Genomic DNA, 25,377 nt, shown 5'->3' on the forward strand with positions numbered 1-25,377 from the left:
CTTTTCTCTAGTACCTGTTCCCCTTTTCCTATTGGCCTCAGTTGCTTTAAGGTATCTGCTTTAGTTTCTCTGCATTAAGGGCAACAAATGCTAGCTAGTTTTTTTAGGTGTCTTACCTATCCTCACCCCTTCCTTGTGTGCTCTCGCTTTTATCATGTGCTCATAGTCCAATCCCCTTGTTGTGTTTGCCCTTGATCTAATGTCCACATATGAAGGAGAACATACGATTTTTGGTCTTTTGGGCCAGGCTAACCTCACTCAGAATGATGTTCTCCAATTCCATCCATTTACCAGCGAATGATAACATTTCGTTCTTCTTCATGGCTGCATAAAATTCCATTGTGTATAGATACCACATTTTCTTAATCCATTCGTCAGTGCTGGGGCATCTTGGCTGTTTCCATAACTTGGCTATTGTGAATGGTGCCGCAATAAACATGGATGTGCAGGTGCCTCTGGAGTAACAGTCTTTTGGGTATATCCCCAAGAGTGGTATTGCTGGATCAAATGGTAGATCGATGTCCAGCTTTTTAAGTAGCCTCCAAGTTTTTTTCCAGAGTGGTTGTACTAGTCTACATTCCCACCAACAGTGTAAGAGGGTTTAAGGAGCATTTTAAATGCAAAGAAAGAAACCCAGAAATTATTCTTAAAAACAAACTACTTTGGATAAATATTTAATATTTTTGTCCAGCAAAATATCAAATTTTGACAGAACAATTCAGTAAGTGCATAAAATACATTGGGTAACACACATGAAGCAATCTTCATAAAATATGTTGATAAACCAGTGGTTTAAATCATGTATTAATTCCCCAAAGGCCACCCACTTGAAACCACAGCAAAATGATTTCTGTAGAAACTTTAGAACCTGTCCTCAATTTGTAGGGTGGGCTGAGAGGCTCCAGTGGTTAGAGTACCTACTAGCTTAAGGCCAGGCCCTAAATTAAAGTCACACTACTGCCGAAAACAAACAAATAAAACCACAAACTCAATTTGTGAAGAATGCCTGGGGGCCTGGCTTTAATCCATGCCTATAATCCCTGCACTATGGCAGGTGGAGGCAGGAGGGTAGCAAGTTCACTATTTAGCTAACCTTAAGCTAGGTAAGAGAGCCCTGTAGCAAAAAAACCAAGGGGGAGGGGGACACCAGTGACAGAGGCCTGTAATCCAAGCTACTCAGAAGGCAGAGATCAGGAGGACTGTGGTTGGAAGCCAGCTGGGGCAAATAGTTCCACAAGACTCTATCTCCAAAAAACCCTTCACAAAAAAAAGGCTGGTGGAGTGGCTCAAGGTGGGTGAAGGCTCTGAGTTAAGCCCCGCCCCAAAACCACCACACCAACAAAAACAAAGGGGGAGGGAGCTAAGATGCTTTGTATCAGTATTATTTTACAGCATACTGTGAGAGGTCCTGAATTTATGCTAAGATTCGTTAAATGCAAAGAGAAATACCTATTTGAAAAAGGAAAAATAAATTCAAGTCTTAGAAAATGTATCAGTATAATGGAAACACAAAGGAGTCAATTATTGGTGTTTAGGATGGTGTCCAAATAATAAAAATAAAGGCCTAAGGACTGGATCAGGCCGGTTGTGGTGGTAGTAATCCTAGCATTCAGAAGACTGAGGCTATAAGATCGCGAGTTCGAGCCCAGCCTTGACACAGAGACCCTGTCTCAAAAAAAAAAAAAAAAAAAAGACTGGATTAATTGAGTAAAGGTAGTAGACCACTTCACAGATTGGTAATTTTATCAACAGTGGAATACAAGGGGGGCTCTAGGAGAGCGGGAGGACAAGAAGCGAGCATCCGGCGCGTTCCCACTCTCAGGTTTGCGGTTCAAACCGCGCGCTGGGTCCTGTTCCACTTCCGGCCCCACCCAGAGGCTTTGTTTGAACCTAGTCCTCATGGCCTGTATCTTCTCCAACCCCAAAACCAATCAGCACCGCTACGGGAGGAAACTAGAATTTCTCTGCCCTCGGGGTACAATTTAGGTGAGATTCCACTCCGAACGGGGCACTTCCGGGCCAGAGCTTGGAAGCGGAAGTGGCGTCAGCGGTTCGCGTCCGTCTTTTCCGGTCTGGCTCCGCGCGGCCAAGTTCCTTTTTCTCCTTGGTGGTGGCTTGCTTAAAACGGCTTTGGTTTGTCTGGGTAAGGGTCTGCGCCGGAGATGGAAGTGGGTGACGAAAGTACAAGTGTTGTGGAGTCGCCGAGGAGTCTCTAGATTGGCCCGGCCAGCTCCGTTCGTGCCCCTTGGGACTGCGCGTCCTCCTGGCGCCTCCGGGTCTCGGAGGCCGCTAGGGCCGTGGCTCTGAAGGTCCCCCAGGTGCCGCTTGGATATATTTCTTAATGTCACGTCTTCAGGGGCGTTTCCAACATAATACTTAACGTCTCAAAAGCCTTTCTAAAGTATTCTTTTTTTTTTCCCAAAAGGAAAAGAACTTCCGTTGGAGTCAGGCTTAGTGATCTCTGCACGGGCCTGGCGAACCTGGAGCGCACTGGTGAGTAGCGGGTGAAACTTGGGTCAGGGGGTTTCTTTTGTTTTTTATTTGTGAAACAAATGTGTCGTCTTTGAAGGATGCATTTACTTGGTTATGTTTACTTTCGACACGTTACGTTTATGTAGAAAGAGAAAGTCATTTTTTAGATGATGAGGGCGTGCATTTTTATTTTTTCTTTGTTGATGGAAGTGAGGTTTGAACTCAGGGATTTGTGCTTGCAAAGTAGGTGCTTTACCACTTGAGGCACTCCATCTGTCCATTTTTCTCTGGTTATTTTGGAAGTGGGGTCTCAGGAACTATTTGCCCAGCCTGGCTTCAACCTGCGTCCTCTCGATCTCAGCCTCAAGTAGCAATGATTACAGGGCGTGAGCTACCGGCGTTAGGCTGCACGTTTCTGTATTGTGCAGCTTGTGTAGCATGTGTAGATCACAGATTATTTTGCGAAGGACCAGAAAGAATGCTTAGCCATTCTTTCATCCCACTTTCCTGGTCAGTACTTCCCCACAGAGTTTCAGAACGGAACTTTAGGAAGAAAGGATGAGATTTTATTTCACTAAAGTTACAATATTTGAACATACTTGCTTTCTCCAAGAAAAGTAAAATACATGTTTTGGAAAGCTTAATAAAATGTATTAGTGTATATTAATTGTGTGAAAGAATGGGTTTAATTGTGACACTTTCTGCTTATTTTGCTTAAGACTATGCTTTCCAGTTCCACCAATTTGGAGGAACTTTTTTTTTCTTTCCTGTGCTGAAGTGTGAATTCAGGACTTCATGTATCAAGCTTACCCACTGAGCTACATCCCCAGGCTCCATGGTAAGCTAGTAACTTGATAGGATGTAATTGAAAATTGCAGGCCTGATATTTGAACTTTAAATGCTTGGTAATGCAGCATCTTACCAAAGATAAACACATTATCGTACTGAAACCACAGTAGTTACCCCGGCAGAATGGGCTGGTTTGTCCCAGCTAATGAGACTGAGGAAGGAGAATGGCTTAGGCTGGGGAGATTAGGGCCAGCCTGGGCAATATAGCTAGACCCCCCTCTCAAGAAACCAAAATAAAGAAATAAAACCCCAGCGCAATCCTCTTATTTAGATCAAGAAAGTTAAAAATATTAATATATACCCTTTGTAAAAAAGCCAAGTTCTCCACTTTGTTTTTGATTGTTTTGGATCTGTCTTCCAAGCTTTTTTAGTGTTACCACCTATTCCATATTACTCTGTTACTCATTTAATGTTCATATTACAGGACTGGCTCAGGTTGTAGAATGCTTTCCAGCAAGTACAAGGTGCAGTATTCAATTACCAGTACTGCCAAAAAAGTGAAAAATTTTGGAGCCTGGAGATGTGGATCAGTGGTAGATTACCTGCCTAGCAAGCATGAGGTCCTGAGTTCAAACCTCAATACTGCAAAATAAATAAGTAAATAAATTAATTTAACTGGAAAGCATGAATCGTAATTTCATGGCAAAGAAATTGAGGAATTAGAATTATTGAGCTCACACATCTAGGGAGTTGCATTAATTCCATAGATAAATGACAAGAAAATTCCTCTGTTGTGGTAGGCTGCCAGTTAGCTCTGAAGGAGCTTCATGGCTTAGCATTCTGTTTGCCAATTGGAGAGACTGATGAGCTGGATGGACATAGTGAAACAATTGATGACGATTCTGAAGGTAAAGGCACTTGCAAAATCTGTTGAGAATATCTCCTAACTTTGTATTTGTATGTGGTTTGTCACACAAAAGTAATGCATGTGCACGTGTATCATAAAAATGAAGACTTTTATTCTGGTATAAATAGCCCTGCATTGGGAACAACCCAACTTGTGGTCAGCAGAATGATGATAAATTGTGATGTGTTGTGGAAGAGTACAGCAAACAGAAGGAGTAAATCAAAAGTAGACGCAGCATTTCCGATAAACTTTACTGACGGTTTGAAGTGAAAGAAGCTAGACAAAAAAGAATGTCTTGCCTCTCTCCAGGGCAAGGATTTAGACCTCATTAGCTAACATGAGTGTATTTATTTCTATTGCTGCCTAACAATTTAAAACAAAATTAGTGGGTTAGAGTAACAGTTTCTTTTGAGTCAGGAGCCCAGGCACTGGGTAGCTAGCTTCTTGGTCAGGATTTCACCTGATTTACTATCAAGGCATTGCTAGGGTTGCAGTCTTATGTAGCTTAACTGGAGAAGCTTATGTAGGGAAAAATACTTCCACACTCAGGGAATCGGCAAAATTTGTCTCCTAGAGGTATATAGGACTTGGTAGGTGTTGAAACCTGGAGGGTAACCTTCACTCCTAGAGTCTTCTGCAGTTCTTGCCACATGACTGTTTGTTTCATTAAGCTAGCTAGCTGAGCTTTATTTCCTCAGAGAAGGCCTACACATTTTACAAGCAGGTGGCGCCCACAGGGATCATATTAGGGTTTGCCAGCCACAGTGTAGTTATAGCTCAGTGGGTGGTGGAGGAATTTGCGTGGTTCCAGTGGGCCAGATTTGGTTCCACAGTGCCAGATGCTATTGATGAGTAGCATGAAGAGGGAGTTGAGACACCAGTGCAGTTATGGGTCCTAAAATGTTCAGTGTGTTTTGCAGTACTGGGACTTGAACTCAGGGCCTTCACCTTGAGCCACTCTGCCAGCTCTTCTTGTGAAGGGTTTTTCGAGATAGGGTCTTGTGAAATATTTGCCTGGGCTGGCTTTAAACCGTGATCCTCCCGATCTCTGCCTCTTGAGTAGCTAGAAATGAGCCACTGGTGCCCATCTGAATGGCTTTCCATTCATGGTTCATTATTTTTTTTTATTTTTTAGGCAGTAGTAGGATTTGAACTCAGGGCCTCACACATGCTAGGCAAGCCCTCTACCACTTGAGCCATTAATGCCAGCACTAGAACTGTTCCTGTGTGTGTGTGTGTTACTGTTTCTTTTTTTTTTTTTTTTTTTTGTGGCACTGTTTGAATTCAGGGATTCACACTTGCTAAATAGGCACTTTACTGTCTGAGTCATTCCACCAGCTCTCCTGGGGTCTTCACATGAGGCTGGTGGGAAGTTTGACAGGAGTTTTGGTGCCACTTGGGCTGCAGTGCCTGGTAGCTGAAGTGTCCATATCTGGTGTAACAAGCCTAGAGCATAGGCTTATTGTAGGTGATTGTACAAAGTGAGCTAGGTTGAAATATAGCATGAAAGGCTGGCACGTGTGCAAAGGGTGTCTGCGAGAGAGAGATTTTTTGAGACCGTGGAGTCTATCAGAAGGACTACAGGATAGATGGTGGTTACTGGGCCGGTTTTTGATCACTTACAGGCTGTTCTGGGCATACGGCCTGGGCAGAGCACCATGAGGTGCTCTTATACTCAGACTGCTGACTACTGTGGTAGCAGTTGTGTCCGGCAGGTAAAGCTTCCTTTTCTTTTGCAGAGTCCTTCCTGTGCCCCATTGTATACTCACTCCTTCAGCTTGGTTTTGGGCTCTCTGGAGAGGCTATAAATTCTAGTCCCGCCCTCACTGGGAGCATTAGGTTCTGGTATGTTGGTCAGTTGAGACAGGAGGGAGACAGCACACAAAACACATGATAGAACCCAAGTATTTTATTACTTAAAGATATATGAGAGAAGAGAGGTACCCTGGAGGGCTGATGGGAAGTTTGGAGAGAGCTGGTGCTTATTCAGGTATTGGGGGGGTGAGAGAAAGTAAGATCTGTAGGCCTGTGAGTGTTATCCCTCAGGCTGATGGACCAGGACATCCAGTGCTAAGGTGACTGAAATTTGTCCAAGTGTTTGGGCCCAGGTCTTTATGAGGACCATCCTGGCTCGGGGATGGAAGGCAGCAACTCTGCTAAGTTGTGTCATGTGTGATGGTCAGCAACTCCCTTTCAGAGTCTTTGAACTCCAGTTACTGTTCACTCAGTTAATCCTAAGGGTCTTCCCAGGTAGTCAGTGGGTCCGAGAAAGGGGTCACAGCCAGCACCCTGACCTCTGACAGGACTGAGGACAAGGGAAACCCTCTCGTCCAGGGGAAATATATCTGAAGACTCACTTGGCTGTATCCTGTTTTAGAGGTCTAAGCAGCAGTGCCAGCCTATGTCCTGTTTCTGTGACACAAAGCTTAGTTGGCAGCTGGGTTGCTGGGTCACAAGCTCAGGATCTGTGGGAGCCTCTGTTTCCAGGAAGGCCTGATAGGTGGCCTGCCATTTTTTTGTTTTGATGATAAGCCAAGAAACCAAGAAGGTGGAATTTCTTTTATTAGAAGCCCTGGAGGAATTAACAGCCATCTAGGGCTAACAGGCAGAGTGGCTCAAGTGGTAGAGTGCCTGCCTGCCTAGCAAATGTGAGGCCCTGAGTTCAAGCCTCAGTACCCAAAAAAACAAACAACAACAAAAAACCCTAGCCATTTAGAACATTCCAGAGAATTCTGAAAGCACTGAAAAAAAAAGGTTGTCAGAACCTCTATCATGAAATCACGAAGCAGTTATTTGAGACAGGGTTTTGCTATGGTGTCATGGAAATCCTGGATCGAGTAATCTCAGACTCTCTTGCATATCTGGGTCTGGGTACCACTGCATCTTGTTTTTTTGTCTTTTTTGATACACTCCAAAAGCACAAATAGGAGTGCCTGTTGATTTGAGCTTGGGTGTAAAATACGCAAATGAAAAACATGTTGCCACCAAAAACCCAACAGTACTAAAAGGTAATCTTTTCATGAGTGTGTCAGCTGAGTCTCCTTGGAGAAGGAGGTTATCCATGTAGCGTCATTGATAGATAGAAGATGGGTGTCATCTCTGGATGATGGCAGATCTCTTGGGTAGCTTGAAAAGGTGCATTGTGTTCTCTTTCTGAAGTGTAGGCAAACTGATTGGAAGGCTGTTGAAATAGCATGAACAGACCTGTGTATTAGGCAAGTTTATAATAGTGTGATATTACCTGGGTGTTAATTGAACAGAATCAGTCAACGCTCTTCCCTTCTCTGTTTCTGTCTTTTTAATCTTTTTTTTCCCCTTCTTTTTGACAAGGTCTCAATATATAGCCCAGGCTGGCCTTGAATCAGTAATTTCAGTTTTGGCTGTTGGTGGCCTTGATTGACGTGACCACCGCATTAAGGTGTCCTTTATTTTAAGATTTAAAAATAAGCAAAATTGGGGACTGAAGGTGTGGCACAAGTGGTAAAAGCGCCTGTCTAGCAAGTTTGAAGCCCTGAGTTCAAACCTAGTACCTTCAAAACAAAATAAAACTGGGAGGGCAAATGGAGAAGCAGCACAGATAATCATGCCTTTATGAACTAGATTTTATATAAGTTTTGTTGGTGGTGGTGTTCCTCCTCCCCCCCCACACACAACTTTTTTTTTTCTTTTTAAAGACGAGATCTTGTTAATGTAGCTGAGGCTGGCCTAGAACTCCTGACTCAGCCTCCTGGGTGCTGTGATTATAGACATTCACTACCATGCCTGGTGAGGCCCTGTTTTAACTTTCATATTAACTATTTTTATTTTTAATATTATTCTTGCAGTGCTAGGGATTAAATCCGGGGCCTTACACATGCTATGCAAGTGCTCTGACATTAAGCTAGGCAAAATTTACCTTTTTTTTTTTCCTTATTTTCATATTAACTGTTTTAATTGGGGATCCATGGCCTCGTTTTGTTTGTTTCTTTGTGGTTCTGGGGATTGAATCCAGGGCCTCACACACACTGAGCAAGCACTCTACAACTCAGCCTTCATATATCAAGCCATTTTCTTTCTAAGTGAAAGTCTTACTGTAATTATATTTTTTGAAGTTCAATATAATTTTAATTGTATTGTTGTTAGAGTTTTGTGGGTTTTTTTTTGGCGATACTGGAGTTTGAACTCAGGCCTTGTGCTTTCTAATCAGGCACTGTACTGCTTGAGCCATGCCCCTAGCCCTATGTTACAGTATTTATGGTCAATATGGAATATCTCAGTACATGGGTACTGTGACTACAGGAAATGGAAGCAAGGCTTCCATTTGAGATCTGGTACCTAATGTTTAAAGTTCCTCTTTTTAAAAAAATAAAACCAAAAAAACAACAAACTTCGAGCTGCCTGAAATGGTGGTTCTACTGGTAAGAATCAAAAAGGGGCAAGAGACCTAGTGCGTTTAGGTAGTAGTCTCTCTCTGGGATGGCCAGACTTCAAGATTATTAGTTCTTTTACCCCACCTTCAGCCCCTTCTTCCCCTTATTTTTAAATAAAATCTTTAGAATGGCTTGAATCATTGGATGGCTAAGATATCTTTTCCTCTCTGTTTTAATATTTATCTGGCAAGCACCTTGTGGTGCAGATGGCCCCATAAGAGATAGAAGATGTAATTAAGTGATAGGGTGCATGCCTCACATGCATAAGGACCTGTGTTAAATTCCTTGCGCCACCAAAATCAATTCCCCTGGCAATGTCCACATAAGGAGTGTGTCCTACATTACTTATTTCTGTTGTCCTGTTTGTAGATTCTTGCTTCCTTCTCTACTGTGTCCCATTTGACCCCATTTGACCTTATTAGGACTGAGTGTTTAACAGTACATGTAAGGGGACAACAGACTCAGCAGTACCATTGCTAACAAGGTGCCTCTCTTGTCAGGAAGTCTAGTGACCTCCCTAGATACTGACCCCTAACTCGGCAGTCAGAATAGAATGCCTTTCTCCCTTTCCCGCTCTTCTGACCCTTGTATTTGCCCCATATCTACCTTACTCATGCTGCCTCTCACAAGTCAGTGAGCCCAAGCATGGCATTCCAAATGTAGTCTGTTTTGCTCTGACCAGTTGGGGAGTGGTAGTTGGCTGGGCTCCTGGCTGTGGTTGTACCTCTTGCCCTATTGAGGTTGACAATTGGTTTCCAGAGAGCACTGACGCTATGCAGGCCCTTCCCATTTAGGATGGGGAGCATAGCACAGGTGAACCCAGCAAGCCATAAGAAATGGAGCCTTCCTAAGTGGTATTAGCTACAGGAGAGGACCAGGTGGTAAGCAGGAGGACTCTAAATGCATGTTGGTGTGTTTGCTGAACCAGTTTTGTTTTTCTCTATTTTTGTTTAAAGGTCTCTGGAGAGTGGCTGTAAATTCTAGCCCTACCCAGGACAAGAGAGTTAAGTTGTGGTCATACAACATACATGAAATAGAAGAAGCATTTTATTATCCACACACCCGTGAAATTCAAGGGCTGTCCCTCAAGAAGAGACAGAGTGCTCAATAGTGGGTTATGGGTTGAGAGAGGACAGACCTGTGGGACTATGTGTATTAAGGTCTTTGAACATTGTACATCAGGCTTTCCCACTGGGGTTACAAATTGGCTAGTGTAAAGAGAATGCTTTCGGAGGCATGTTTACATGATCTGGGATTGGCCATTAGGTTACTCGTAGTTAGTATGTGTGGGATGTGTTTGACTTTTCTGTAGCAAGATGAGAAACACGTAGGCTGTGGAGCAATCACCTTAAGCCACTCCACCAGCCCTTTTTTTTGTGATGGGTGTTTTTGAGATAGGGTCTTGAAAACTGTTTGCCCAGACTGGCTTCAAACTGTGATCCTCCTGATCAACTAGGATTACAGGCGTGATTCACTAGTGCCCAGCAATGGTATAGTGGTTTTTGGTGGTGGTGGGGGAGGGTGGGTAGTGGGTTTGAATTCAGGGCCTCAGGCTTGCTAGGCAGGTGCTCTACAACTTGAGACACTCTGCCAGCCCCACAGGAGAAGCTAATTAGGTCACAGGTGATCGGTTACCACTGGGGCTCAAATGAGTTATGTGAAGTCTAGAAATGGATGCTGAGGCAGCAGCTGGATTAAGTTTATGAAGCTGGGCATTGGTGGCATCTGGCTATAATCCCAGCACTTGGAAGGCTGACATGGGAGGATCGTGAGTTCCAGGCCAGCCTTGGCTGCATAGTTAGCCCTGCTTTAAAAACTATGACATACCTTTATGACAAAGCTTAACATTGGTAAATATACATATGCAAAGAAAATGCTTTCATTCCATAATAGCTATTGAAAGTGAACTTAGAACTGAGATAAATAAATAGATATAAAGAGATAACTGACTTAGTTCACTTTTTGGCTGTTCACGGTGGGCATCTGCTTTAGCACACACTTATATTTCCTTGTAATAATTAAACATGTCTGTATTTCTACATAAGAAGATACATGGAAAAGGTGTCACCCTCTCCCAAAAGGGAGAAAGTCCACAGTCCTAGGCCATATTACTCCTCAAATTAGTCACATGCTCAATGAATATTCCGTTACCTAAAGACAGATTATAAATTTAAGCTCTGATTATGTATATATAAGATAAAAGTTGGAAGGAGATAGGAACAGTTAGTATAAGTGAAAACATGCATGTAACTAGGAAATGCAAAACCACAGCACTTCTTATTTCTGTAATTGGTGTCAAGATTGCAGTTGATTTCCATGGCTCATGTATTTAATGAACATTTCCACACTTCCTTTGTCCTCAGTCAGACCTCAGCTGCTCTGTGTCTGTATCTGATAGAGTGACCTAACCCTTCACTCCCCAAGGGTCTAGGTTGTGTGTTACCCTGTCTTTCTTTGGTTGTAATTTGCCATTAGCCTGTTGTATACAGCATAGAAGTGTTTGGTTGGAAAACATGAAAGTGTTTGATGTCCCCACTCCAGAGGAACTAATACAGAAACCTTAAAGCAACAGAGGTTATCATGAGAAGGGGATCAGTAACCAGGGTAAAGATCAATTAGAGATGAATCAACATGGGTCGTAACACGTGTACATGAAAGCAATCTAGGAATATTTCTGTATAGCTATCCTCAACTCAACTAGCAAAAACACTTTGTCTTCCTTATTAGGCTTGTCTCTTATCTTCAACAAAACTAGTGATAAAGGCAGAACAGGGCCTGCCTGGAACTGAGAGGGGAGAGGGTGAGGGGGGGAGAGGGTGAGGGAGGGGGGCAGGGGGGAGAAATGACCCAAATAATGTATGCACGTGTGAATAAAAAAATAATAATAATTAAAAAAAAAAGAAGTGCTTGGTTGGAGGTTGTATGTTTCTACCTTGTGTCACTTGTGTGGCAGTGCTGGTTTCCCCTTTGGGAATTGGGAATAATCATTACAGTCAGTAGATTACCCCCTCCTATTTTTTTGTCTCTTGGTTTATTGTATGAAGCCCCAAATGGCTAGGGCATCAGTCCCTTGCTCCGATGTATTGGAACTATAATTGTGCCCTAGAGAAGCATTGCTCCTTAGAGACAAAAGTCTCCGAACCTGCAGCGCTCTTAAGTTACTGGAATTGGAAGCAGAATTTCTGTCAGTGGAGCCAGTTTCACTTTCACCCATGAATTCCTGGACCCACATATTCTGGCTGTGGGGAGACAGCACCTGTAAAGCTCTCTGACTCAAAGCAGGGAGCTTTGTGTATCTGGTCCTGTGAGAAAGAATCCCTTCCTCAGAGTGTTGTCTCCCACGTGGCTCATGAGCTATTCCACCTTTGAGCTAGGTCAGCTGCTTCTGAGTGATGGTGGTGCGACAAGACAGCCATTGCAGAGACCCACTCCATTGTTCATTTCCTTCTTCATGAGGTGGCTGAGGGAAGCATTTGTGAGTGCACAGATGGTGGTGCCAGCAGGAGCTTAATTAGCAGAAAAGGAAATCCACATGCAGAATGGAGTCTGTCCAGTGAGGAGGACTCTAAGCATGGCAGGGGGCACTTCTGCTGTATCTTTGTCTCCTCAGCCCCATGGGTTATGTTGGGGACAGGGTGTACTGGGTGGTAGCTCACTGTTTTTTTTTTTTAAAAAAAGGAAAAGAAAAGGAGCACTTTAATCTTTCTGCACTTTTGAGGATGTTTCTAAATTTGTGTGGTAGGAGGGCTCCTGATTAATTAATGTGCCCTTTTAAGTACTGTTCCTTGTTCCCATGTGGAGCATCTCACTTTAAATTAAATTGCCCCAAAATAAAGACAAACTGAGGATGCTATTGCTTTACTAGGCACTCTCCTGGTTGTGGACTCCAGCTCCTTACTCCAGAGAAGGAGGCTGATTTGACTGCTCAGGAGCTTGTAAGTTAAAGTTAAACATAACCACATAGAGAAAACTTCTAGCTGCCAGACTTTTTTTTTTTTTTTCTTTTCAGTACTGGGGTTTGAACTTGGCCTCACACTGGCCAGTCAGTTGCTCTACCAGTTGATCCATGACCCCCACCCCTTGCCAGTCTATTTTAAAAGATCTTGCATATGAAAATAAGAAAAGGAAGGGGGAATAATTATCCTGTGAACAAGGGCCATTCTTGGGAGGTAACCAGAGCCACCTTCACCTCTCCTCCTTTTTTCTCCTATCAGCCAGAGACAGAAGCAAGACATCTATACTTAAGGTGGTTAAAAGCGTAAAACTAAACGAAAATCCAGGCTTGATGGAGCACACCTACTGTGATTCCAGTAATCAGGAGGATTGTGAGTTCTAGCCTAAGCTACATAGTGAGACTGTCTCAAGAAAAGAGAAAAGAAAGGAAAGAGAAAGAAAAAAAAAGGTGGTGGTGGGGGGAGAGACTGCTTTCTTTAAGCCTTAGGGGGATATAAAATGAACATTAGCTTGGTGCCAGTGGCTCACGCCTGTAATCTTGGCTACTTAGGAGGCTGAGATCAGGAGGATGAAGGTTTGAGGCCAATCTGGGCAAATAGTTTGAGAGACTCCGGCTCGAAAATAACCGGAACAAGTAGACTGGAGGCATGGTTCAAGGAGTAGAGCGCCTGTTTTGCAAGTGTAAAGCCCTGAGTTCAAACCCTAGTTCCACCAAAAAAAAAGGAATATTAAACCTTTTTTTTTTTGCAAGTGCTCTACTGCCTAAGCCACGCCTCCAGTCTGAGCATTAAACTTTTACTTGCTGTGCAAATGCCAGGTTGAGCAAAGATATTGGTGGCCATTGACTAGTGATTTTAAAGGTTGTTTAATTTCTGTCCCCTAGGTAGTAATTTAATATAAATTTTCTAGATTCCAGGAAAGAAAATACAAGGAAAGTAAATAGATTATACATATTACAGTATTTGACCAATTTGAGGCCAGGGTGGCAAGCGCTTGGGTTTGAATGCAAGGCCTCATGCTTGCTAGGCAGGTGCTCTACCACTTGAGCCACTCCACCAGCCCTTGATATTTTAGTATAGGTAATATGAAATTAATGCCTGATAAGTTATCTATATGTAGGAAAAACAGATAATTTGAAGAATTTTCACAATTTGATTTCATTGAAAATCCAAATTTATATATGAGAAGATCAAAACATACTCTTCAGGTTTTGCTCCTGTGTTACATAGGTTCTAATTATCTTCAGCATTTATAGAAAGACATCAGTTGACAAAAGTTTATGAACTTCAAATTATAGTTATATTTGGAGATCCCACTGAATTACATATTGTTCCCCTATAGTCCTAAAAATGTTCCTATTGTAGCATGAAAAAAAATTGATATGATTCACTTTAAATTTAAGGTTGTATCCATTTCTTAGAGTGACAGTATATGTTACCCTGAAATATTCCCCACATATGTTGATACAATACATAAATTATAAAAAAGTGAGTTCCTGTTACTTACATTTGGCGTTCCACATGGAACTCCATGGGCCTTAATTAAAATCAGTTAATATGAACCAAAGTAAATTAATAGGGTCTTTAAGAATTAAGTCTTATAAAACCTACTATAAGGGTGAGTATCTTTACTCTTTATCCATTTGACCAGTTGTCATTGCCTGTGCTTAAAGCTGAAATTAAATGAATAAGTAAATGTTGGTCAAAATGAGTTACTGCAGCCTTAATACTATGATTTCGTTCATGAAGGTGCCATATCCAGTTGTTGTGAATACAGGTGCTAATTCTGTGCAGTCAATAGCTGGGGAATATTTTGCTTTTATACATTGGCTAACTTCATTGATGTCCTATCTGAATAGCCTCTCAGATCAGTGTGCCTCCATCTTGAAAGGGACATAATTCACTTTTTCCATACTGCTCTGGGGTACTTCAGCACCTTTTTCATCTCATACAGTCTTTGAAAACAACATCTTAACTATATCCACCTTTCTCCAGGACCATAGGTATGATATGATACTCCTCTACCAGGGACATTCAGTGATAACACTTTTTAGTGCTGAATATTCTGCATTTGCAAATTGTTTTTATAGATTAAAAATCAACAGGGATTCCTTTGCTGCAGAGGCTGGGGCAATCTCTTTTCATGACTCCTGGATAGTCATGTACCAGTTCTGATGAGCATTTGTTGCCCCAGGCTTCAGATGGGAATTACCTCTCTCAGCCTTGTGCTAGACATCATTAAAACAGGCATTAGTTTGTTAATTGCTGGTCTCTGCTGGAAACAGAGGATCTCAGAACCAGATCTAGTGATTGTCCATAATCAGCTGCACTTTACACTGTAGTTCATGAGTAGTCTGTAATCTTTTATAGCCATCATGGTCTTTCTAGACAATATGGGCAAATCTAGGCTTCTGGAGAGAGTTGTTTCCCACTTTTTATTCCCTTGACAGATTTCAGAGTACTGGTACTGGAGGTCATCTCTAGATCCTGTGGCTATCTCAGGAGCCCCTTATCATTAACTGAGAGAACAACAGTGGGAGTTCGTGAATTATGGGACTGGCACTGCTGAATGTCCAGTGCTGTAGCTCACTGGAATGTTGCTATTTTTATCCCCCTCACCAGGATGTTCCTAATAAAGGGCAAAGATGCATCTTTTCATTAGTTACAAATTATTGAGCCATTACTTGTCTTGGCTTCTTCAGGAAACAAAAGAAAAATTTCTTAGAATCTGTTGCCTTACAGATAATCAAAGTAAAAATAAAAATTATACATGTCTTTTTATTACTAGGACCACAGTACCCCTTTTCCCTTCAGTAACTAAGATGAGCCTTTTTATTTTTCAAAATAAAGCAGTACTAGGATTTTAGAAAATAACTTGATAGAGCTTTTATATCTCTGGTGGATCCTAGATAATTGTTCTCTATAAATACTTCATTTTAAATTAGAGTAGAATGAATCAACCATTGCAGTTTTATCTTGCCCAGACCTGTTTTTGTTGTTTTGCAGTACTAGAGTTTGAACTCAGAGCCACTCCACCAACCATTTTTTTTGTGAAGGGTTTTTTGAGATAGGGTCTCTTGAATTATTTGCCTGGGCTGGCTTCGAACCTTGATTCTCCTGATCTCTTGCCTCCTGAGTAGCTAGGATTGTAGGCTTTAGCTACTGGTGCTTGGCCATACCAGTATCTTACCACGTAAGGGCAAGAGGTCAGATCACAGAAGGCATGCAGTTGCTAATTTGATGTGAAACCCATTTGAACCTTTACTTCCATTAAATAAATTGAAGGTCTGAGGAGTGACTCAAGTGGTAGACTACTTGCCTAATAAATGAGAGGCCCAGAATTCAAATTCCAATATCTCAAAAAAAACAAAACAACAACAACAAAAAAAACAAACCCAAAACCTGAAGCCTCATCATGTGCACAGAATTTGATCTATTGTTTTTTTGGATGGTGCTGGGGGTTGGACCCAGGGACTTGTGCATGCTAGGCTAGTGCTGTACCACTGAGATTCATACCTAGTCCTGACGTTTTGTCTTATGACCAAAATGGGCACTTATTGGAAGCCTACATCAACTCAACTGGGACTCCACTATGAAGGATACCTGGTTCTTGACACTAAGGTGAACTCAGTCAAGCCCAGAATGTCATAGTGGAGATGGGACTACCTGAGATGACATTGTATCAGCTATCATTCCCGTGACTAGAGATGCACTCACTCTTTTGCTGGAGAGAATGTCACTACTTAAACTAAAGCTGCCACCAAGCAATGCCAAGGAGTACCTCTCCTGAGGCACAAATTGTACAGAGGACATTTTTTTACTTATTTTTATCCAGCTTACTGTCTCTTGAACCTGGGACTCAGGTAAACTCTGCTCTGTGCTGCAATGTCCACCTGTATGTGTTTGGGCTGAAGTGAAACTGTACAGATTACTAAAAGTAATGGGAGTTACTTCTTTCCCTAGAAGGGACTTGTCCTTGCCCCTGCCTAGGAGAGTAATGTCCACATCCTGAAGCCTTTCTCCTACCCCTCCGGTTTTCCACCATATGCATGACCACCTCAGCCACTTTTTCTCTTTGATGAAACACAACATGCAGTTCTTACAGCTTCTTTATGATCCACATAATGACACCTTTGGTGTCTATTGTGGCCCTATTATGTAATTTTTCATTTCTGGGCTGCTTTCGCTAATGAAACCGTATCTGAGTGTGCAGTTGGGTATATAGGGATACCCATATCTCTACCAACTTTGACCTATTTTTTCTTTCTCAGTTTTGTGGCTTGAATGCAGGGCCTTCATCTTGAGCCACTCTGCCAGCCCTTTTTGTGATGGTGATTTTTGAGATAGGGTCTTGAGAACTATTTGTGTTCGCTTCAAACTGCAATCCTCCTGATCTCTGCTTCTTGAGTAGCTAGGATTACAGGTGTGAGTAACTGGTGCCTGGCCTAATTTTTCTTTTTGACTGTACTGGGCTTTGAACTCAGAACCTTGCATTTGCTAGGTGGGTGCTCTACTACTTGAGCCACACCTCCAGCCCATGACCTCCCGTTTCTTGTAGGTCTGGGGATGGAATCCAGGGCTTTGCCCATGCTAGGCAAGTACTCTTTCACTGAATTGTACCCCAGCCCCTGACTTTTCCTTTTCAACCAACCCAAGAATGCCAGGCAAAATGATCAGTATTCATTCTTCTCTCAATAGGACATGTCATGGACACACAGGATGCCAGCACTGGCACCAGTATGTCAGCCTTTCTCAAACAAAGTCAAATCATTGGGGTAAACCAGTATCATTCTGTGGCCCTTTCATACTGTTTACAGGAACTGCAATAAACATTGCCTGTTAGGCAACAAGTCATGGAGCCTCCTTCTGAAATTAAATGAATAACAGACTGGCTTTTGACTAAATGGAAACCAGGGAAGAAGGGCTTTGTGGTATTCAAAGTACCTCCTATATGTTCCTAGCCAGGTGTAGGAAAAAAACCAAAGAAGCCAAGAGATAAAAGTTTTTTTGTGATTTAATCAACAGGTTCCCTTCAATTCAGAGATGCCAGGCATGTTTTCCTGGCTTTTGTCTTGTTTTCTTGGCCATTACTGATAAAAAAAATCACCTAATTGTGGACTGGGTCCCAGAACATAATCATAGGTCTCATAGAGTCTTGCTATTTATTGTCTTTATGAAAGTTTACCTCTGATGGATAGGTCAGTCTGTCTCAACATTAATAGCTAAACAACCCAAGTGGCAAGTGTTACTCATCTCAGTTGATACTTTTAAGATGTTGAGGGATCACAGAATGTTTTAAAAAATTTTTTTGTTGTTTTTTGAGTCTTGCTATGTAGCCCAGGCTGGCCTTGAATGCCTGATCCTTTTCCTTCAACCTCCTGAGTGATCGGATTATACATGTGTACCAACACACCTGGTTTAGAAATTAATATTTTCTAGATACTTCAGTATTTTCACAAATGGCTACAAGTACCCAGCTCAAACAGTAAGGGAGAGCAGCGTCAAGACTCATCTCTGGGCACATTTGCTTTTTGCCCTCACCTGGCTGTGAACTATGGATAACCAAACATCATTGAAACCCCTTTTGTGTGTTCCACATAATGTGGGCTCCACAGTAGCTTCCTGCTTTTAGTTCCCTGTCCACCTGATACACAGAAGAAAGCTGGCTAAACTCCAGTTTGGCAGTGCCCCTTTCCTAGTGCAAGGGGGAGTCAGGTGTATTTCATTTTTATTTTACTTTGTTATAGTTGTCATGTAACTTTTGCTATATTTATAGTATGCAGCATGCTCTTTTATTTATTTTTTATCCAAAATGTGTTTATTAGTATGGTTTCCCGCTCATCTTGATTCAGGGTACTTTTAATACTGCTTCTTTCTGAAGGACTATTCTTTTGTGAGCCTTGCTTTGTAGAATGCAGCTGTGAACACATTGGTTCCTGAGATTTTCCTTGATGGGATGGGAGATAGTCTTCTTAAGTTGTAATTTGTTTTTGTGGTTATCTACTTTTTTTTTCTTCTTTTTTATTTTTGTTTTGTCAGTACTTTGGTTTGAACTCAGGACCTCAGGCTCGATCTGCAGGTAGGTGCTCTACTATTTGAACCACTCTGCCAGCTCTTTGTTCTCTTTGGGTGTGCTTATTGTCATGAACTTTACTCTTACATCTGGAGTTTTAAAATTTTTTAAAATTTATTTTATTTGTGTGTGTGTTGGGTTTGAACTTAGGGCCCTCTATTGCTGGAGCTACACCTCTAGTCCTTTTTTTGCTGCTGGTTGTTTTTCAGCCTGGATTGTGATCCTTCTATTTATGCTTCCTGCAGTAGCTGAGAGCCATGTGCCACCGTGCCCAGCATTTTCTGTTGACACAAGGTCTCCTTAACTTTTTGCCCCAGCTGGTCTGGAATTGCCATCCTCTAGTGTTTAGCTGCAATGATAAGCTTGAGTCATGCCTGGCTGTTCAGTCTTCTTGATGAACAGATCCCTTCATTATGTAATAACCTTTTGTCTCCTGTTAGGTTCCCCTGCCACTAGTACAGGGGTTTGAACTCAAGGCCTTACGCTTACTCGGCCACTCTACCACTTGAGCCACCCCACCAGCCATTTTTTGTGTGTGTTGGGTATTTTTGAGATAGGGGCACACTTTTTCCCAGGCTGACCTTGAACAGAGATCTCCTGATCTCTGCCTCCAGAGTAATTGGGTTTATAGATGGAAGTCTCTGGTACCCTGCTTCCTCTTAGTTTTTTACTTAAAGCCTATTTTGTCTGATAGAAATATAGCTACCCCTGTTCTCTCTGTTTGTATTTGCAAATCTTGTTCTATGCTTTCACTTTTTTTTTTTTTTTTTTTTTTTGGCGTTTGACCTGAGAACCTTATGGTTGTGAAGCAGGTGCTCTACTGCTTGAGCCACACCTGCAGTCCACTTTGCTTTGGTTATTTTGCAGTGTTTCTTATGAACTGTTTGCCCTGGCTGGCCTCAAATCTCAGTCCTCCCGATCTCAGCCTCCCAAGTAGCTAGGGTTACAGGAATGAGTAGCCAGCATGCAGCCATGCTTTCACTTCTAATCTATGTGTGTCCTGAAAGGTGAAGCGAATGTCTTGTATGCACCATTATAAATGCATCTTGCTTTTTAAATCCTTGCAGCCACTTTGTGGTGAGTGTTTTGGTGGTGCTAGGGTTTGAACTGAGGGCCTCAAGCCTTCTAAGCAGGTCCTCTACCACTTGAAGCATTTTACCAGCCCTTGAGAAGTGAGTTTAATCTGTGTCTATTCAGGGTAATTATTGATAGGTAAGGACCTCCTATTGCAATTTTGTTGTTTCTTGGTGGTTTTGTAGATCTTTTGTTTTTTTCTTCCCCTCTATCTTTAGTACAGTATTTTAAACTGGTAACAACTTGGTTAATATAGAATAACTATATTCCAGTTTTGTGTGTGTATGTGTGTGGGTTTGAACTCAGGGCCTACACCTTGAGCCACTCTACCCCAGCCCTTTTTTGTGATGGTTGTTTTCAAGATAGGGTCTCTCCGACTATTTGCTTGGGCTGGCTTCAAGCTGTGATCCTCCTGATCCTGCCTCCTGAGTAGCTAGGATTACAGGCGTAAGCCACTGGCACCCGGCTATCACCTTTCATTTTATGTGTTTAATTTTGCAATTTTTATCTTTAAGTTGCATTATTGTAGCTGTCAGTATTTTTAATAATTTGATTTTTAACCTCCTAAGGATATAAATGATAGACCACCATTACAGTATTAGAATATTGTGAATTTGTGTACATCTTTTTATCAGAGAATATGTTGTTTTGTCCCTGTTGTCTTCCCATGCTCCATTCAGTCCTCCCCACCCCTTGCTGGGGGATCATACCCAGGGTCTTATGCTTGCTAGGCAAGTACTTCATCACTGAGCTACATCCTCAGCCCTCTCCTTCCATTTTTCAAGGATAGCTTTACTAGATTCAGTTGGCAACTTTTTCTGTTCAGCCATTTATATATTCTCTCATTGTGTTGATTTGTAAGTTCCTGATAACAGATTTGCTCAGCCTTTTTAGAGTGCCTTCGTATTACGTGATTTACTTTTTTTCTTTTACTGCCTTTAGGCATGCTCTCTATTTACTTTTTTTTTTTTCCTCTTGGTGCTAGGAATCAAACCTACAGCTTTGTGTGCTCTAAGCACGTGCTGGATCCCAGTCCTGCATTTATTTTATTTGTTTATTTTGAGCAGGGTCTCTGTGTGGATAGCAGAGTGGCCTAGAACTCATTTTGTAACCCAGGATGGTCTTGAGCCTCCACCCCCACCCTCACCTTTTATCGGCTGGACCTGGGTGACTGGAGCCATAAAAGATGAGGGGACTACTAAGTCTTGCTCAATAGCCACTTTAATGAATATCACTTCTGCTTTTTGTAAACTCCTTTTTTCACAGAGAGCATGTGGTCAGAAAAAGCACGCCAAGTATTACATGTCAAGATTACACTAGTACAGGGAAGCACAGTTAAAATTAACTCTTTGTTATGTCTCCTTTAAAATGGGAACAGAGAAACAGGAGAAGCACATGGTCAGCATAACCTTCTTATTTACATCTGAAGGACACAAAGCCATCTGGGGAACCTTAAGCACTGTTGTTTTTCTGGATGTCTGGTTCTGAGACTTTTGTCTCAGTTCCTTGGAGCTTTCTTACAAGGCCAGATACCAAATCACACAGGCACAGTCTGGTCCTGAGGCCTTTGCCTCAGTTCCTTGGAGCTTTCTCACAAAGCCAGATATCAACTCACACACACAAGGTCCCACTGCTGGCTCTGACACCTCCCCATCAGGATTTAAATTCAGGGCCTTGTATTTGCTAGGGAAGCACTTCATTATCTGACCCAAGCCTCTAGACCTTTGTGCTTTAGTTTGTTTCTCAGATAAGGTCTTGTGCTTTTGCCCAGGCTGGCCTTGGACTGCAGTCCTTCTACCTCTTCCTTCCAAGTAGCTGGGATTATAGGTATGTATTACCATGCCCAGCTTGGTGTTTTTGCTGTTGTTGTGTTGTGTTTTTGGTTTTGATACTTTTTTTGGGGAGGTGGGGCTGGCACTAGGGGTTTGAACTCAGGGCCCCACATTTGCTAGGTGTGGGCTCTTACCGTTAGCCACTCCACCAGCCTATGTTTCTTGTTTTGATTTTGTTGTTTTGTGGTACTGGCGCCTGAACTCAGAGCTTTCTGCTTGCTGGGTAGATGCTGTAGTACTTGAGCCATGCCTCTGGCCCTGTATTGTGTTTTTAGGATTTGGTTTCTAACTCAATGTCTTTCTCTTCTATTGAAGCCCTGTAAATCAAGAATTTGCTGTTCTGTTGCTTTCCCATAAATACCTTAAGTGTTCTTTCTATTTTCATTTTTTCTCCCATGACTCTACAGTTTTATTTATCCTGTCTTGGGGATTGCAGGCTCTTCTGCTTGGTTAGTAGTTTTTGCTCTTTATTGTGCTTTTTATTTCCTTTGTCTGAAAGCTGAAGGAAGGAATAAATACACATGGAAGCAGAGCACACTGGAGAAAGTTCTTTATCAGTAGTATAAGGTGGTTCTCTGAGAAGACTCAGGAAACATTCAGGTGCTTGGCAAACAGTGTTCTGGTGCTGCTCTTGCAGGTGCTTTCTTTCCTCTACCTTGAGCCCCAGGCAGAGACCAGTACTTTCATACTGGGGCTCCAGTGCAGCTGAGCAGTGAGTGGCATGTATTCTGATGAGTTTGTAAACCTTGGCATTCTGGTTGTAATGCCTTACTGTCAAAGGTAGATATTACATTGTAAGTAACCCACATAGCAATTTCCCAAATCATTTATATGGTGGTTATTTTGGGGTATAGTGACCACCATAGAAGATGAGACAAAGTTATCTGTGAAGTCCTGGTTTCTTGCTTCCTCACTGTATGATATTGGAACAGTCACTTGTGTTTTTCTGAATCTAGGTTGTTTCATTGTTATATAGTGATTATGATATTTGCTGTGAAGGAATGTTAGAGTAATTGAATTAATAGAATAATTATATATAATTGACCGTATATAAAAATACATATAAAAAGCTTCCGGTATAATTTACAATACATTGGGTTCCTTGGGAAATGACAGTTGATGTTTAATTCCATATTGTATGGTGTGGCATTTTTACTGGCTTTTACCTGTTTTACCAGCAGAGAGTTGATACATGATATTTGGCAACTGCTAAGTAATGCTTGTTAATGATTGATGTCAACAGGAATCTAAATAATCCTGCTTAAAGAGGAATGAGTATTGTCATTATCCACTTAGATTCGTAAACTGCCCTGAAGGGTCCTTGGCATCACAGAAGAGCGGGATCACACATTTCATCATAAGACTACAGAATGGACAGTAGTAGTCCCTTGCATGGTAAGTCCTGTTGCTGTAGCTTTTCAGGGAATTTGCTATGGATCTCCACAGTATAGACCCAAGAGAGCTTGGCCAGAACAGTTTCACTGCTAGTCCATTTTGAGGTACTAAAGTAGGCCAGAGGGGGCTGTTTTGTAAGTGTGCTCTGCTTTGGGAGAAGAAAGTACATAATCCCATTCCTGAGTTCTGTCACCACAGGTGAATTAAATTGTTACAGTGAGAGCAGTTTCTCCTTTTATTTTTCTTGATGGGCAGCATGACTCAGGATCACTTTTCTGGCTATGTAAGTGACATAGAATTGCTGTGGTTTTGTGTGTGAGTTGTTTCGAATGAATTGGATTGTATGTCACTTTGAACTAGGATGGAATCCTGTTCATGCATGAGAATTTGGACTTCTGGTCAACTATGGGTTGTCATGTCATTCTTTTCCAGAAGATGTTCTTTCTGGGGACCTACTCTTCAGTCAAAAAGAAGAGACAGAGGCTGACAGTGCGGTGACTGACTGTCTGAGTAATTATCAGGTATAAAGACCATGTTTCCTTTTACAAACTGACTCTTTGCATCCACCAGCTAGACACCTTTCTAAGCAGCCTTGACTCCAGGGTTAAAGGAAATAAGGCTTTATTTGAGGATTGTGTTCCTAGTTGAATTTCCCCACAGAGTGGAGTGTTTCACAGTGGTGAAGAATTACCTTGAAAATTATTGTAGCATTTTAGTAATTTTTAATCTTTTAACCTTTTAAATTAGCATACATTGATAGTATGAGAGGGTCTTACTGATAATTCAGTTTTTATATACAGTGTACTTGAAAAATTTCACCCCGTCTTATATTCCTTAACGTCCCTTCTCCCTACCCCCTTTTTCAAAAGCATCATGTGAGTTTCATTTTGCTGTCTTCAGATATACACATGTGGTGGACTTTAATCTTTTTCACTCATCCATACCCTTTCCTCCTCCCTGCATCTGCCAGTTCTACCCCAAACATCTCCTTTTACACTCATGTTCCATTATTGTATTATTTTCATTTTATGTTTAGAGTCCACAAATGAGTGAAAGCATTCGGAAATTTGCCTTTTGAGCTGGGCTTATCTCACTTAATGTGATGACCTCCAGTTCCATCCACTTTCCTGAAGTTAAATAATTTCATTTTTTTTATGATTGAATACTCCATGGTGTGTGTTTGTGTATGTTTGTGTACCACATTTTCTTTACCCATTTTTTGGTTGTTTGGCACTCAGGCTTGATTCTACAGTTTGACTGTAGTGAGTAGAGCTGCCATATGACTTACACTCCTGTAGTGCTATGGCCAACAGTGGTATGGCATGGTCATACTTTTATTTTTGTTTATTTATTTATTTTTGGGTGGTACTAGAGTTTGAACTTAGACTCTTTAGCCTGCTAGGCAGGTACTCTACTACTTGAGACCCGAATCCCCAAGCCCAGGTAATCTTGGTCTTCATGTTGCCAAATGCATGTTTCTTGTTTTGCTCAGTGTTCTAAAAGATAATGAGAAAGGTGAAAGTGTCATTGCTCTATTTCATCTATTTCATTGATTTATTTTCATCATTTATTAAATGCACACAGTATGCCCATGGGTATATAACTGAAGAAGGTAAGACAAGAAGGAGATCTCTGTCTGTAGTTAGGTAAGTTTGTGTTTGAGATGTGCTATTAGAGCCATGGGACTGAAGCAGATGAATAGTGAGTGTGTGGCTAGAAAAGAGTCAGTCCCTAAGGCCTCTGAAACCTGGGGTAGACAGTGAAGGATTTGAGATGTACAGTATTGGGTCTCCCATCCTTATTCTCCTGTGAAATTGGGTGGCTATATTGTGTAGCTCAGCCAGCATGCCTGTGATGGTTTAGGATTTGGTGACCTTTGAGGATATGGCTGTGGACTTCACCCAGGAGGAGTGGACTTCAAAGAGCTCAGCTCAGAGAAACATACATAATGATGTGATGGTGAAGAACTACAAGAACCTGGCCACAGTAGGTGAGACTGTTACCATTTCTCATAATCTGACATGGATCAGGTACTTACTATTCTGGTATCTCTCACCTCTGAGAATGGGAAATAGCAAAGACAGTATCTCTCCTAATACATAATCTACTATGGTAGGGGTTGTGCCCCTGCCTTGGTGCTGGATATCACCAGTGCCTCATACATGCACAATCACTTAACTTAGCTACATCCCCAGCCTACTGTTGTAGTGTTATTTTTTTTTTGTGTGGGACTGGGGTTTGAACTCAGGGCTGCAAACTTACAAAGCAGGTATTCAACCTCTTGTGCTGTGCCTCCATTCCATTTTCTTCTGGTTATTTTGGAGATGAGGCCTCTCAAACTGTTGCCTGGCCTTAAACCTCAATCCTTCTGATCTCAGCCTCCCTAGTAGCTAGGATTGCAGGTGTGAGCCACCAATACCCAGCTAGTGTACTTATTTTATTTGATTAAAATGTTAGAGCTTTGGAAATATAA

General features: G+C 41.8%; 1 protein-coding gene across 12 annotated transcripts in view; it reads left to right on the forward strand.

The window, feature by feature from the left end:
• The first annotated feature begins 2,031 nt into the window (after positions 1-2,031).
• The window catches only part of LOC109699857 (uncharacterized), a 33,262-nt gene continuing 9,916 nt past the window's right edge, over positions 2,032-25,377 (forward strand). The window contains exons 1-7 of one of the 12 annotated variants that reach the window (XM_074054119.1): positions 2,032-2,143; positions 2,426-2,493; positions 18,570-18,609; positions 21,449-21,504; positions 22,806-22,904; positions 23,337-23,425; positions 24,768-24,894. In XM_074054119.1, coding sequence (XP_073910220.1) covers positions 22,880-22,904; positions 23,337-23,425; positions 24,768-24,894 — 241 coding nt within the window. In that variant the 5' untranslated portion in view covers positions 2,032-2,143; positions 2,426-2,493; positions 18,570-18,609; positions 21,449-21,504; positions 22,806-22,879. Of the gene's footprint in view, positions 2,144-2,181; positions 2,319-2,425; positions 2,494-4,061; positions 4,170-18,569; positions 18,610-21,448; positions 21,505-22,752; positions 22,905-23,336; positions 23,426-24,767; positions 24,895-25,377 lie in introns of those variants that run through there. The other 11 variants (XM_074054124.1, XM_074054115.1, XM_074054118.1 and 8 more) reach the window with 11 other exon arrangements.

This window comes from Castor canadensis, chromosome 14 (assembly GCF_047511655.1).
Source record: "Castor canadensis chromosome 14, mCasCan1.hap1v2, whole genome shotgun sequence".
In the NCBI taxonomy this organism is placed as follows: Eukaryota; Metazoa; Chordata; class Mammalia; order Rodentia; family Castoridae; genus Castor; species Castor canadensis.